General features: G+C 38.8%; 1 protein-coding gene and 2 non-coding genes across 3 annotated transcripts; all 3 read left to right on the forward strand.

Moving 5' to 3' along the window:
- The first annotated feature begins 2,806 nt into the window (after positions 1-2,806).
- rps4x (ribosomal protein S4 X-linked) lies at positions 2,807-12,589 on the forward strand. The gene is made up of 7 exons (XM_074623234.1): positions 2,807-2,875; positions 3,491-3,568; positions 5,178-5,358; positions 8,092-8,189; positions 9,532-9,703; positions 9,789-9,946; positions 12,431-12,589. The coding sequence occupies exons 1-7, from the start codon at positions 2,873-2,875 to the stop codon at positions 12,530-12,532; spliced, it is 792 nt and encodes a 263-aa protein (XP_074479335.1). The 5' UTR covers positions 2,807-2,872; the 3' UTR covers positions 12,533-12,589.
- On the forward strand, positions 6,057-6,131 carry LOC141761431 (small nucleolar RNA SNORD61). The gene has a single exon (XR_012592575.1). It is a non-coding gene; the product is annotated as a small nucleolar RNA SNORD61 (small nucleolar RNA).
- LOC141761430 (small nucleolar RNA SNORD61) lies at positions 10,141-10,211 on the forward strand. Its single transcript, XR_012592574.1, has one exon. It is a non-coding gene; the product is annotated as a small nucleolar RNA SNORD61 (small nucleolar RNA).
- Positions 12,590-16,594: the final 4,005 nt, after the last annotated feature.

Consider the following 16,594-nt stretch of genomic DNA (forward strand, 5'->3'; position numbering starts at 1 on the left):
AGAATGTAAAAATGTGCTGAATAAAATGTAGGTTAGTGGGTTGGAACACCGCCCCGGAAAACAGACTTGTGCACAAGAAAATAAAATAGAGTGGGCCGCCAGAGATGAATGTGTGAGTGCACACACATTTATTAGGTATAAATAGGTTTGTCATGGGGTTTGGGATTTGTTCCTGCAGCCTGGGGAGAAGCAGAGATGCCTTCAGAGAGACAGAGAGAGAGAGAGAGAGAGAGAGAGAGAGAGAGAGAGAGAGAGAGAGAGAGAGAGAGAGAGAGGCATGTGTGCATCAGTTGGTATCATTTGGCAGAAGAAGACAAGAGAAAAAAAGACCCAGGAGGAGCTTTATCTCCAAGAGAGTAAACAGGACTGGCATTTCTTAACCAGGACACTGAAACACAGAGACTGAGACAGAGACAGAGACAGAGAGTGAAGTAGACGCACTAACAGAAATCTTTAGCTTTATTACTCATGTGCAAACCTCCATGTAAAGTGTTGTTAGCCAATATGTTAGCCAATATAACTGGAATATGTTTTATCTATATTTCATTCTAGTCAAGTTTATATTTTCCTCAATAATCAGTGGTAGGGAAGAAGAATTCAGATCTTGTAGTAAAAGTGAAAGTAGTAATACCACAGTGTAAAAATACTCTGTCACAAGTAAAAATCTTGCATTCTAAATCTTACTCAAGAAGTAAAAGAAGTATTAGCAAAATATACTTAAAGTACCGAAAGTAAAAGGACTTATTCTGCAAATTGATATTTCCGAATCATATTATATTACAGTATTATAATTAGTGATGCATTATTGTCTTCATCACTTAATGTTGCAGCTGGTAAAGGTGGAGCTGATTTGAATTATACACTGCTGGATTGCTTAACCTGTAACAATACATCGTCATTCATTAGTTGATTTATATATTTTGTATGAATGATATAAATCTGCAAAGTTACTAGTAACTAAAGTTATCAAACAAAATGTAGTGGAGTAAATAGTACTACTTTTGCCTCCAAATTGAAGTAGAGTATAAGTATTCAGGATAAAACAGAAATACTCAAGTAAATATAAATACCTCAAAATTGTACTTAAAGGGACTGTTTGTAAGAATCAGAAATTTCTTGTTAACAGCGACACCTGTGGCCGTTAAGTCAACGAAAGTCAGCGTCCTGTTGCTCGTGCTTGTCTTCGCTCTACATAGACATGAACGAGCATCACTCAACACAGTGAGGCGACACACGTCAGCTAAAAGCACAATATCACTCTTTATTTCAGCTGCTTGGCAGTAATGTTAGCTGACCAGACGAAGGTCTCTCCGTGAATCACTGCTGATCCTAGTGTTGGCTTTTCCTGCTTCAGCCTCCAGACCGCGGCCGGAGGGAACAGGGGAGACACCGTAGTTTTGGTCGGAGACGATAACGTTTCTCTCTGCGGAGCCCCGTCACTTCACAAGACACGGGAAACCTCTGTTGGTCTGGAGGAGCTGCAGTAGTTATTTCTGCACAAACGTCCACTGAACCTCCACTAGATATTCTCAGAGCTATGAAGTCTTCTGCAGTGTGGAGTGTGCGCGCATGCACGTGAGGTGGAGCGAGCTGAGTGAAGGCAAGCAGGCAGAGGAGCAGAGTACAGCAGAGACTCCGGTCCTGGAGACCAAAGCTACGGTCTCCCCCGCGTCCTCCGACCGCGGCCAACACCGTTTAACAGACGGGCTTCACTAGATACAACCAAGAGGTTTTGGTGCTTCCGTGTAGTTTGTGTTGGAGTCTGAGTCTGAACAGTGTAGCCACACGTGAGCACGTATGGGACACCGACCCGTGTGATTTATACGTGTAAAAAGTTACAAACAGTCCCTTTAAGTGCAGTATGTACTTAAGTACAACAAGAAGCAACACATGAAACAGAGAGAAGAACATATATATATATAGACACAGATACCACCCCATGAGGGTGAGAGGGAGATTTATTTATTTTTAATACTGTATATATAAACTTCAAACAAACAAGCAAACAAATCAAATTTGCATAGATTAGTCAGAAACAGGTTTATTTAGGTTTAGGTTTTCACATGCAAGGAATTTGCCTGGGTGTTGTGGTGCATATAACAATCAAAACATACAAAGTAGAACAAAATACAAGTACCACAAAAGGTTAATCAAAAATCGAAAATCGAAAATTATAATAAAATATGTTGAATATATATGTTGTTGTATAAACAGATTACTTTGAATAAGGAATGTGCAAAAGTTCATAGTATAAAGTATAAATGTATGCTAGATATAACAACAATACTGCAGTTTGAAATATATAATTATATATAAAGTTGTACTTATGCAAAATAACTGAAATCAAGCATACTGTAAAAATATAACTATAAAGATATTAACAACTATAATAAAAATATAATCTTAATATGTGAAATACATTATATTACTTTGGTAGAGGGAATGTATCTAAGTAAGTACATTTACTCAAGTGTAATTTTGAGGTACTTGTACTTTAGTATTTCCATTTGATGTTATTTTATACTTCACTTTTGCTACATTCGGTTGGCAAATATTGTACTTTTTACTCCACTACATTTATTTTGACAGCTAACTTTGCAGATTCATTTTACATTATATATTCTGATGGTAATACTTTTGTACTTTTACTTTTTCAATGCACAACGTAACAAAATACTTTTACACTGTGGTATTGCTACTTTTACTAATATCTGAGTACTTCTTCCACAGTGTTGACATGACAACAACCTGATTGATAATGTTTGGTATTTATATTGCGCCTTTCAGTCCTTTTGTCCCTCCCACTCTGCCGTAGTCGGCCTTATCCTTGAATACCGGAAGTCCGGCCGTCCTTTCCCCCGCAGACTCCAACATGGTGAGCTGTTTCTCTCACGATTCTTCTCTCAAACAATCATTAAACATCACTTTCTGCTGCCGTCTTATCACAAACATACACGTTCTAGGTTGAAATTCCACATCTTATCACATGCTCGATGTCTAAATTGTATCCATAAGAATGGATTCTTGCTCTTTATTGCTGATTTAAAAGTGATCTCCTCAGTCCTGCTTCTATCTCCCGCGGCTAGTTAGCTTGACTGTGGCTAACGCTGTTAGCTTGCTAAATGAACGGAAAACTGCTCTTCTGTAATGGAAGCATCGCTTTTTGTACGCGACTTCAGTCGTTTTTCACATGTAGTGTTTAACGGTGCAAAGTTTAAGTCAAACACAGTTAAAAGCAAACTGTGTGCTAATGTTAGCATGGCTAGGCCGCAGCCGGTGGTGCTACAAGGCATTCATGTATGCGGCATGTTAGCATGCTATGCTAACCGTACCCGAGTGTTCACCCTCTCTGTGTGTCGGGCTTCCCAGCAGTGGAAACTCCGCTTGAATCCATTAGTGGATCCTCATGTGTTCCCGGCAGGTCCCCACCGGTTGTTGTCCGGTTCTCTAACCGGTCTTCTTCTCCTCTACTTCTCTTCCTCTTCTCCAGGCAAGAGGACCGAAGAAGCACCTGAAGCGCGTCGCAGCGCCGAAGCACTGGATGCTTGACAAGCTCACTGGAGTGTTTGTAAGTGATAAACTCATCATTCTCCCACATATCTGTCTGCAATGATATACAGTTTGGTTTGATCACTAACTGTTTGAACTGTAAGGTTCTTATGGGTTCTATTATATACAGATAAGATATGTTCCTGAATACATCTCTTTGCATCAGGCCAGTTTGTGCCCCATATGTGTTGTATTAGCTGCTATTATTTCTACAACTTGCTCTGACTGTCATTCAGCATCACAGAATAAACGTTATTATGCAGAACTTTGACATGAATTCTCAAACTTCTAGATATTTAAAGCCAAGGTGAAGTTATTTTAAGTTAGATGTTCTTTGAGTCATTGTTATCATATGCTCATGTTTTAAGGCATAAATGGTCTGTTTAGAGCAATGTAAAATGCAATTATCGTTGCTCACTTCTGGTTTATATATTGATTTTATATGTACCTGAATACATTTTATGTATCCCTTTGCATAAGGCCCCATGTGTGTATTTTTTTTTTTTAACATTTCAGGTTACAGAAAAAAAGGAATTACTACACTGTTTGGATGAAATTTCTATCAAATAACCAGAAGCATACAAATGTTACATTTAAAGATTTCTAACCAGCTTTCTTAGAGATGTCTCTATTAGAGCTGCAACATGGAAAAGTGGTGAAATAACTTTTTAATGTGCAGCAGACATTTTTCTTTAAAACGATTACAAATGTTTGGAAATACCTTTTTTAGAACAGGTAAATGTTAAACTCTGAGTTTAATTAACATATGCACATGCTTTAAGGGATACATTAGGTATGTTAAAGTAATGTAAAGTGCTCTTAAAGGATGGATATGCAGTGGTATGTACCTGAATACATCTTTATGTATGTCTTTTCATAAGGCCAGTTAGTGCCCTATATATATTTTTTTATTTTATTTTTTACATTTCAGGTTATAGAATAAAATAACTACACTGTAAGATATATGGAAGATGTTTCCATTATATATAACCTGGAGCATATAAATATACTATGAATAATACTAGTTTTCTTAGAGATCATTTCTGTCTCATGTGAGCATGCCTGATCTTTTCAATTTAATGCATTTCTAGATCTGTTATGTGATATTGTGGCAATGTAGCTGCTGTTAAAACTATTAAATTGAGATTCATTTATCTATCTAGAAGGAACAGCTGCTATTATTTGTATTTTTGTAAGACTGTGCTTATGGCCTTTTTTCACCTCAACTTCATCACCAGCTGACGAGTAAACCTTGTAATTGTGCAAAACTTTGACATGAATGCTCAAACTTCTAGTTATTTAAAGTCGAGGTAAACTTTAACATTAATGAATATGGGTAAAAAATTACAAGTAAGGGATAATGTACCAATGAGTATGACCAATCAGAAGTAGTATATATTCAACACAGCCCTGTAATAAATAAAAATATTAAATAGCACATGCTTAAAGGGATGCTTTAGGTCTTAAGAGTGTTGTTGCTTCGAAACAAAAATGTGAATAGTTGAGACAAAAGATTGGGTATAAATTTGTAGTACTAGCTGATCATTATTGTCTGTAATGTGAACATGTACTGGACCGTGCACAGACGTCCCTCAAGATAATAATTAAACGATTTATTATTCTGTCAGGCTCCTCGTCCTTCCACCGGTCCCCACAAGCTGAGGGAGTGCCTGCCCCTCATCATCTTCCTGAGGAACCGCCTCAAGTACGCCCTGACCGGGGATGAGGTGAAGAAGATCTGCATGCAGAGGTTCATCAAGATCGACGGCAAGGTCCGCACCGACATCACCTACCCTGCTGGATTCATGGGTGAGTTATATTAGACCTCTTCAGAGCTTTCAGTGCAAATCAGATCTGCTGTAGGATTTGTCTTCGATTCATTTTGATAAGAAATTATTCACAAACCCTGCGGGATGGGGCTTTGGTTACTGTTTTTCTGCTTGTATATGAATTTACAGGTGGTGTTTCATAGATTAAGTTTGTCTGTAAATTAGGGATTCGACGATATAGGTTATTGTGGATCGTAATACAAAACACTCACAATAAGTTAATCATGGTGAATTTACATTATCGGGATAATCAGACTCGCAATTTTGCTAGTTTTTAATTTTGTATTTACATTTTTTAGCTTTTAAATATTAAATGTGTTTTTATTCTATTATTTACTTGCTTTATTTATTATATATATATTTTATGGATTTATGCAGTGGGACCTTAAGATTTATGATTACCTTATTTAAGATTTCACTGTCCTTTCTGTGATGCAATGAAAAATATTAGTTTCTTAACAAAACATAAGGTAAAGGAATTCCAGTATGTTTTAGTGCCGTCTTAAGCACATAATGATATAGATAATACCGTGAATCGCAATTATTTTGGCCAGGATAATCGTGACATGGCTTTTTCATATTGTCCCATGCCTACTGTAAATTCCTGCTGGATGTGTAGGATTAACCACTGACAGAACTGACCACACTGCGTCTGTCTGTTTTTAGAAGGCAGAAGGAGCAATGATGACTATTTGGTTTTGATCAGCAATGAGCTGAAACTACACAACCATTCCTCTAAGAAGTTCTGAGCTCCTGCTACAATACTTTCTAACTCATTATCAGATGTTGGAAGAGAGTAAATTTGTCTCCCAGGCAGTGTACCCAGTGGGAGTCGTATTCCCCAAAGTCTGACTGAGATTAAGTTGCTTCTAATTTGGTGGATTAAATGTGAGGCTTTATTTGTCATCAGATTTTCTTCATTTGTCAATTTTTGAGCATGTGAGCTGTGACTTGAGTTTAGTCAGTTGAGTGTTCTGTGTTTCTTCAGTCTTGGTTGTCAGATGTGACTCTATCCTCTAGTTGGTGGTCTGAAAGGTGAGGCTTTCACATATTCACTCTGGATTTGTGATGGAATTTGTCAATAGAAAACACTCATATTGGACAAAGCTGTGATAGATTGTCATTTGGGTTGATGTGTCAAGGTGAGATGATGATGATGCGACTTAATCAGTTTGATTCAAATGTAAATGTTTGATAGGATGTAGCCATTTGGACGAGGACTGGCGATTACTGGACACATTTTTGCCGACACCACAGAACAGATGGGGCAACGTGAGCTTGTCCCACTTGGCTAGATTAGAAGTTGGGAACATCTTCAGTTAGAGCTACAGCGATTAATCAATTAGATGTTAACAATTAAATTAATCGCAAACTATTTTTGATTTTCAATTATCGGTTTGAGTATTTAAAAAAAAAAAAAAAAAAATTCTCTGATTGCAGCTTCTTAAATGTGAATATTTTCTGGTTTCTTTCCTCCTGTGAAGGTAAACTGATTGGGAAACGCTGATAAATAACTAATGGATTAATTGAGAAAATAATCGACAATGAAAACAATTGTTAGAACTGATCTGCACTAAAGACTAGCACTGCCCCCTCTTAGTCGCAGTCATTTTTTTAATGTTTTTTTCATGATGAATGCCTTATTTCCAAGAAACTTATGAACACATCTCTGGTATACACAAGATTTTAGATTTGTGTGACTCAGTTTTACAGATCTGTCAGTTAAATCAACTAATCAATTAGTTTACAAAATTGTATGAGTGTTAGTTGGCTCAGAATTTCTTTTTCTTTTTTTTGTGTATTTATGTATAATTATAGAGATTGTCCCCCTTTTTTGTGTTGTACTTCCCACTGAGAAACAGATTTTCTGCTTCACCACCATCCATTTTTCTTTGGTGTGATTTCTGTTTGAATACTGGCAGATTAGCCTGTCCAGCTCTTTTCAAATTTAATTTAAAGTGCATCTTGTATGAAGCATCTCACCACACTTAGTTGGAGTAATATTTTTGTAGTCATGAGATTTTTTAATTCTCCTTCAACTTGTTTTTGTCCACGCTCGCTGTCACGCCTCTTTCAGACCTGTCACCCACCTTTGACGCTGGCCAACAGCCTCCATATGGAGGTGTGGTGTTTTAATTTCGAAATCCAAGGGAAGCCATCGCAGCATGATGACCGCTGCCTATTTATATACGTTGACACTAAACAGTCGGTCACTCTGGGCCAGTAGCAGAGGAGGAGGAATTTTATTGCAGCAGTTTCTGTTGCACTTAAATGCATCAAATAAAGCAGGAAGCAGTGTTGGTAAAATGTGCATATTGTTGAGATGTGTAGGTTGGAATGAATAGACTGAATACTGTGTTTTGACTTGAGAGTGTGGGTAGGTGTTAATGGTTTAAATTGGCACCACGAGATGAGTAAACCAGTGTTGGGTCCTAGTGAAGCAATGGCAATTACCTTCCAAGCAGCAGCTCTTAAATTAGGAACCAGTCCTGCCAGGTGGAATAATATTTTCTGTAATGGTGTTTGTGGTTTTGACAACGAATAAACGGACTGTTAGGAGTAAAGATGTGGTTGGTTTGGCTGTAAAAGAAACTATTTCCAGTGCGTTTGACTGACTTCGGTACAATCCAGAGGGTGTTTAACACCAGTATTAGTAACACTTGTACATCAAATAAAAACATGCTAAGACTGTTTATTGCTTCTGTTTATTTAGATGTGATCAGCATCGAGAAGACCGGCGAGCACTTCCGTCTGATCTACGATGTGAAGGGACGTTTCACCGTCCACCGCATCACCGCTGAGGAGGCCAAGGTAAGAAACAGGTTTTTATGAGAATTGGCTCCTCCATGCTACAGTTTGATAATGCCATAACAGTCAATTACCACCATTAATGCGCAGGGTTCCTACGCAGTATGGAATTTGATTTTAGTAATTTCCTGGTCTGGATAAGTGTGGAAAAACATTTGTTACCAGACTATTGCCCTTATTCGGTTTTCTAAAATATTGAATTTCTAAAAAAATTAATCATACAAGCAGGGTGTTTTTCATGGCGTTTGGAGCATCCAAAATGTTTAATGCTGTGAGGTAGCATGGGCGAGAGCGAGCTTGACGCCGTTGAAAGCAAGGCCAGAAGAAGGCGATGGCGTGCGACTGAACACACTCCTACGCAGAGCTGCCTCTACGCCAGTATGTCATAGCCAGGTCCGCCGAGTCTATATAGGTGAACTAGGCGATTGCCTCGGGCTTCACTTGGGCAAGGACAGCGAAATGTGGGCCAACTTTTCGTTATGAGCAAAATAACAATAATATAATAATAAAATGATCTCTTTATACCTCAAACTGTATTCGGTGTTGAAATTACTACCTAAAATATTTTGCCTCGCGCCCTTCTAGCGCTCGCATTACAAGCCTCTCCTTCTCAAAGTCCCAGGATGGATTTCTGTTCCAGTCTGTTCCAGTCTGTCCCTGTTGCTAATTGAGGGGCGGCATAATTGTTTTTCACCTAGAGTGGCTTTTCCCCTCGTGTAAGATGTTTGACAGAGGAACATCGTCCAACTTTCTGTGTAGGACTGTGGACTGAACAGCCACGATGGGTGAATGCAGGTTTTCTGAGGGCTGGCTTGACAATCCCAAATACAAAGCCTGTATGGGCCAAATAGAAAAAGGGAGCTGGATGCAAACTCTGTGTAAAATCGTTTGACATCTCAACCATAGGAGAAGGCGCCAAAGCACTGCAGTCTTTTCACAGCATCCTCTGCACCCTAAGTCATGAAGTCACAAAGTCCAATATGGTCTGAAAAATCTACAGACAAGTCTGGAAGTCTGAGTCTGGAGTTTGGAAATGGAGAATGTGTAGGAACCCTGGATGGGTGTAATTAGCATGTGAGATGTGCTTTAAGAATTTGGTTGCTGCCTCTCGCCAAATGAGAAGATCAACGGCTTTCAAACTTGTTTAATCTCTAAAATGTTGTTGAAATCTTGTGAAAATCCTCCACTGTGAGAAGAATTACAACAGCAGATTGGCAAAATGAGATTGAATGACTGTTGAATGAAAAATCTGGACTGTATCTGTTTAGAGTAGATTTGCGTTCAGTCGTGCAGTCTTTAAGTGTTCCTTGTATGTTTCCTAACCCGCCTCCTCTTCCTCCTGCAGTACAAGCTGTGCAAGGTGAAGAAGCTCATGATTGGCACCAAGGGAATCCCCCACCTGGTGACCCACGACGCCCGCACCATCCGCTACCCCGACCCCCTGATCAAGGTCAACGACACGATCCGCATCGACCTGGACACTGGCAAGATCACGGACTTCATCAAGTTCGACACCGGTAGGTTCCTCTCACCGCTGGGATGGATAAACCACCAGCACAAACTGAGACTCTGACATCATTCCTCACCTTGTGCTCCCTCCAGCTAACCTGTGCATGGTGACCGGAGGTGCCAACTTGGGGCGTATCGGCGTGATCACCAACAGGGAGCGTCACCCCGGCTCTTTCGACGTGGTGCACGTCAAGGATAGCACGGGCAACAACTTCGCTACCAGGCTCTCCAACATCTTTGTCATTGGCAAGGTGAGAACACGCAGAAGTACTGTTTGTATGGTCCGTCTGTCCACAACGGGCAGCCTGTGGAGTTAAGAGCTAGACTTGGACATGCTGACAGGAGATGGTCAGGATTGGCATTAAACTTCCATCTCACACACACAAGAGACAATTCACCCTAAACAGAATATTTTATTGTCACGGTTGAGACAGGATTCAGAGGAGCAATGATGATATTTTTGGTTTTGATCAGCTATGAAAATACACTACCAATCCTCTAAGAAGTTCTGAGCTCCTCGACTAGAAAATCTTCACAGAAATTCATCCGTTAAACGCGTCAACTTTTCCCACAATTCAAAACCTCCAAGTTAATTAATCAAAAGATTAACTAGCTTAAATGGCCGTCCACACCAAGAATGATAATGTTGTGGCGGTACTGGCAGCTGCCACAATGTGAGCATCCACACTGATAAGGATATAAATGATAATAAAACAGTTGAAAACTAGCCACCACGGTTCAATAATTACACTTTATTGCAGAAAATATGTTGAAACCCTTTTTACTAATCCGCTCTCCTGTGTGGAACGAATCAACCTTTGAAGGATTTTGATTGGCTGTCAGTGTTTCTATTGGTCATCAAATCGTTATGAAACTGAACCATATTGTTCACTGCTGTCGTCATAATTGCGGTGTTGACTCTGCCATCCACGTGAGTTAGAACGATTTTTAAAACCTGATATTTATAGTTTTTAGAGTTATCGAGCTCGGTGTGGACCGCCCTTTAAGCTAACTAATTGTTTAATAATGTTCATGTTCCCTTTAGAAATAGGAATAAAGTAAAAATAAAAGCTGACTGCTGCAACCCATGAAGCCTAATTCATAGTAAATACTAACTGCTGTGAAAAAGTACTGTTTACACTAGAAATAACGACAAAATAAGTAGACTACAAAATGCCAAAAGAAACAAGACCAATGTGCTTGTTGTTCCATAAGGGAGGAACTACTTCTGTCTTTTTTCCAACATTTTTCACAGATTTTTTTGGACTTTATCTGATATTTTTCCCACTTATTTGGATGTTTTGAAGACTTTTAAAAAAATATATTTTTCACACATTTATTCAGATGTTTTGAGCACTTTTTCCTGCCACTAATCACACTTTTGGACATTTTTCCACACTTATTCTGACTTTTTTAAATACTTTTTTTGGGGACATTTTTTCAAATTTTTATGTTTTTGGACATTTTTTTCACTTTTTTTTTTAATAGATATTTTTCAATTTCTTTCACACACAAATCAATAAAAACACAAACTAAGTAAGTTGCAGCTCAGTTACATGTGTCCCTATGGAGTTAAGTGGTTAAGCATGTTTGATACTCCACAGTACAGTGAGACGTCCTGAATATGTGACATTGTCGCTATATCTACGTCCCTTTTATTGCCACGGTCGTCCAAATAAACCAAAACAAACAGCTTTTTATAGGCTCATAACTCTTAACAGAGAGAAGTGGTAGATATTCAGGGACACATTGTGTAAATAGCTTTATAACTGACTATCAGGACCTGTCCTGTGGAGTGTCGGTAGCTAAATGTTGCTCTCGTCTCTCCGCTGCCTGACATTTATTTGGCTGCTGATGTGACCGGAGCTGTCGGGGGGGCAGTCGTCTTTCTGCCGCGTGACATTTATTTGACGCTGCTGTTCTTCACCTTGTGTTGAAACGTTGGCGTCAGATAAATGTTAACACACTGAAGTGTCAATTTTTAAATACTGTTGCATGTTGAAATGTCACTTTCCTGTTGGCCATAAGATTATCCCTCTCCCCTCCCTTGAGATTCCTACAGTGAAGAATAATTATAAAAAAAATTGGATGATGCTAATAAAAAAATAAACACCCAAAAAAAAGGTTTAAAAAAGTAGAAAATAAATTGAAATTCTCTTCATAGCACGTGTTTATGAAACGTGTAACTATATATATATATCTATAGAGATATATATCTATAGATATATATATATCTATATCTATAGAGATATATATATATATATCTATAGACATATAGATATATATATCTATATGTCTATAGATATATATATATCTATATATCTAGATATATAGATTAATTTAGGGCTGCAAATAATGTCATTTTCCTAAAATGGTGCCTTCAAATTCCTTGTTTTTATCTAAATTCAGTCCAAAACCCAAACATTCAGTTTCCATCACGTGTGACACAGAAAAGCACCAAGTCGTCACATTTGTGAAGCTGAAATGAGAATGTTTGGCATTTTGCGCTTGAAAAATTAAACAGCTCAATTATCAATGATTGACGTTCTGCTTTTAATTTGAAATTAATCGAGATTTTGAGTTGTCCAGTCTTTGTGAGTTCTTTAAGACTGTATAAACCAGGAAGAAATACTGCAGTTTAGTGGTGATGGGTAGTTTTTAGCTGGTTCAGCCTGCATCAACTGTTACCTTTGGATCAACACTAACAAATGACTGTTATCGCTGTCCGTCTCCAGGGCAACAAGCCATGGGTGTCCCTGCCCAGAGGAAAGGGAATCCGTCTGACCATCGCCGAGGAGAGAGACAAGAGGCTGGCCGCCAAGCAGGGCAGCAGCTAAACACACAGGACAGCCTGACCCCTGGTTTTCAAATAAACTGTTATTTACAAAACCCAACGCTTGTCTCAGTGTTTTCTTTAACCGCTAGTTGGTCACATAGAGCTAGACGCTTCTATAGACTAGTTTCAAAGCACATGTGGTATTAAAGCATTCATTTTGGATCCGCCAACATTTAAAAAAATATGAATTCTCAGTAGTAATAAAAGCCATACTTTTATTCAGCAGCTTTCTAAAAGCTCTGTTAAAGTATTATTTTAAAAACTATTCATTTACATACAATTGTTATCAATAAGACCTTTATTAACATACATTTAGTTGAGCCATTTCCACATTTCTTGTATGGTATTTTTTTCCCTCAACTTTATCAAGTCAAATACAAACAGAAAATGTCAGAATTCACTGACTGAAATAAAATGTAAAGGGATTGTGCAACAAGTTTGTAAAAAGCAAAATACATAGGAAAGTTATTACACATGTGCATTAAGCAGCTTAGTGCAGTGGTTCCCAAACGTTTTGTGCAGGGGAGGCCAGTGCAGAACCATGCACCATGCATCATGTATACAGGTGCAGCTCCAAAAATTAGAATATCGCGAAAAAGTTCAATATTCTGTCAGTTATTTAAGAAAGTGAAAATTATATATTATAGACTCATTGCACTAAACTAAAATGTTTCAAGCATTTTTTCATTTTGATAATTACAGCCTACAGCTCAAAAAAGAAAGAAAAAGGTATCTCAAAATATTAGAATATTTCATAAGATCAATCAAGAAAAGGATTCACAATACAGAAATGTCCAACTTCTGAACAGCATGTGCATGTATTCACTCACGACTTTGTAGTGAGTGAATAAATGCATGAATTACTGCATCAGTGCAGCGTGGCATGGAGGCGATCAGCCTGTGGCACTGCTGAGGAGTTATTGAAGCCCAGGTTGCTTTGAGAGTGGTCCAGCTCATCTGTATTGTTGGGTTGGGTGATTCTCATCTTCCTCTTGACCTGAACCCCATAGATACTCTCTGGGGTTCAGGTCAGGCGAATTGGCTGGCCAATCAAGCACAGTAATATCATGGTCAGCAAACCAGTTAGCAGTAGTTTTCGCACTGTGGACAGGTGCTAAATCCTGCTGGAATAGGAAATCGGCATCTCCATAAAGCTTGTCAGCAGATGGAAGCATGAAGTGCTCTAAAATGTCCTGGTAGACGGCTGCGTTGACTTTGGACTTGATAAAACACAGTAGACCAACAGCAGCAGATGACATGGCATCCTAAATCATCACCGACTGTAGAAACTTCACACTGGACTTCAAGCAACTTGGATTCTGTACCTCTCCACTCTGACTCCAGACTGTGGGATCTTGATTTCCAAATGAAAGGCAGAATTTACTTTCACCAGAAAAGAGGACTTTGGACCACTGAGTAACGGACCAGTTCTTCTTCTCCTTAGCCCAGGTAAGATGATTCCGACGTTATCTCTGGTTCAGGAGTGGCTTGATACAGGAATGCGACAGCTGTGTCCATCTCCTGAAGACGTCTGTGAGTGGTGGCTCTTGATGCACTGACTCCAGCCTCAGTCCATTCCTTGTGAAGCTCTCCCAAGTTCTTGAATCGGCTTTTCTTGACAATCTTCTCAAAGCTGTGGTCAGCCCTGTTGCTTGTGCACCTTTTCCTACCACACTTTTCCCTTCCAGTCAACTTTCCTTGAACATGCTTCGATACAGCGCTCTGCAAACAGCCAGCCCTTTCAGCGATGACCTTCTGTGGCTGACCCTCCTTGTGGAGGGTGTTGATGATCGTCTTTTGGACAACTGTCAAGTCAGCAGCCTTCCCCATGATTGTGGTTGCGTGTACTGAACTAGACCGAGAGATAAACAATATTTATCCTGTATGGATAGCAATTTACTGAAACTTGAAATCAAATATTCTAATATACCTTTTTTTTTTCTTTTTTGAGCTGTGGGCGGTAATTATCGAAATTAAAATGAAAAATTGCTTGAAACATTTTAGTTTATGTGCAATGAGTCTATAATATATTACATTTTCACTTTCTTAAATAACGGACAAAGAATATTGAACTTTTTAATTATATTCAAATTTTTTGAGCTGCACCTGTATTTAACCCCATCGATGGGTATGAATTACAATATAATATATTTCTCACTTTTCCCCTAAATTTGTCACTAGTTTAGAAATAAAGTTGCTAGGAGGGTCTGAAAAGTCTCTAAATCTAGCGACAAATTTGCCAAGTTGGCACTATCAGTGTCAACACATTCAATTTATTGAATGAACATATTAATTGAATTGCTGTGTTGAAACATATTCATAGTAGGACTCTAAAGGAAGGAGATGAAAATTCACAAACTTTGTATTTACAGGTTTTAAACTGAAAACAGTTTGAGAAAGTGAAGTTGAAAGCTGAAGTAGGCGAGACTGGGGCAAATATGATTTATTTTTTATAAAGCGGTCGCTATATCCTGACAGTAGTACATGAAAACAGGTAACCTGAAAAAAATCCTGTTCCTCTGTGTCTGGTGCTCCTAACGGCATCTGCAAGATTTCACAGACCGGAGGAAAACAAGCAGTCAGAGCTGATCTGAGCCGGCTGTCAATCACTCTGAACTCCGACCAAACGGTCAAACTAGGCAGCGCTGATATGAATCAATATTCTGTTACATTTATGCCTATTTCTCTCCTCACATGTTCTCAGAATCATCTTGTAGTGCACGGTTTAGCTGTAAAATGAGAACGTTTGTGACGCAGTGAAAACAAAAGTTTGTGGAATCTGGTGAAGGAATGCCAAGTTCCGGTCACATGACCGGAGCACAGCCAATAGGAACGCTCTCTCTGTAATGACCTGTGATTGGTCAAAGTCTCCGTCACGGGCTAGATGTTCTAAAGCCTGAAAACAGCCATGAGGAGGAGCAGAAGTCTAGTTTTCTCTCAGAACACTTGAATTACAATATGCTGAAAGGTTATTATGGAACATTTGCCCAATGATGCCAAAAAATATACTGCCTACTGAAGCTTTGAAGCAGCTGGGAACTCACTCTGAGTTTGTTGGCCTAAATTAAAATATTCTTTGCTATATCATGTCCTCCTCGATGATGCTATAACAAGTGAATGAAACCTTACTAACCTTTGAACCATCATTCATTAAAAACCTACATTTTAGAGGCACAGTCTTTGCTTCTTTGACGTGATCTAGCAGGAAATACAGACTTTTCTCACGTTATAAAAAATAAATGCTTTTCCATAACAGGATAAACATGTCATTTAGAATTCATCTGAAATGTGAAGAGTGTTTTATGAATAACACATTTTTGTTTACATTTTTGTGACAAACCAAACAGTCGTTTTGCTCTTTGAGTAAATCTTGCTAACATCTTTCTGGCCTTGTTAGCACCAGAACACACTTAACACTCGGCTCACTCAGCAATTAAAACATAAGCAGTAACATCTGTTTGAAGCTTTATTGTTTTTTTTCTAGAATTCAGATTAATTTTCCAGTGAACTGCTCCTTTAATCCACTACTAGGACTCTAACATGAGATCTCTGGCTGCTAAATGAACCTGCAACTAATCGTCTGTTCTTCTATCCATCTTTCACCTGGAGGCAACCCGTCCTCCCTCCCTCCCTCCCTCTATCTAATCCCTCCATCCTCTCTCCTCTCTCTCCTTCCCATCATGCATCCATCTGTTTATACTCCTTAATCCCTCCGCTCCCTCCTTCCTTCCTTTCCTTTCTCCCGTCACATCCTCTTTGTGCACCTCCCCCCTTTTTCCTACCTTCCTATCTCCCATCATTTCTGCTCTTTCTCTCCTTTGTATCGTTTCCTACTTTTTCTCCTTTCCTTGTTTCCTTTATCCTTCTTCCCTTCATTCCTTCCCTCAATACTTTACTTATTTTTCTTTCCTCTCAATCCATTTACCTCCCCTATCCTTCTTTCCTTGTCCAGCTTATTCCTCCATAATTTAGCTCCCTTCCTCTTTCCCTAGATGCATTTATTCTTCCTTTCTTTCATTGATTACTACCATCCTTACTTTTCTACCTTTTCTTTCCGTCTCTC

Source organism: Sebastes fasciatus, chromosome 22, assembly GCF_043250625.1.
Source record: "Sebastes fasciatus isolate fSebFas1 chromosome 22, fSebFas1.pri, whole genome shotgun sequence".
Taxonomy (NCBI): Eukaryota; Metazoa; Chordata; class Actinopteri; order Perciformes; family Sebastidae; genus Sebastes; species Sebastes fasciatus.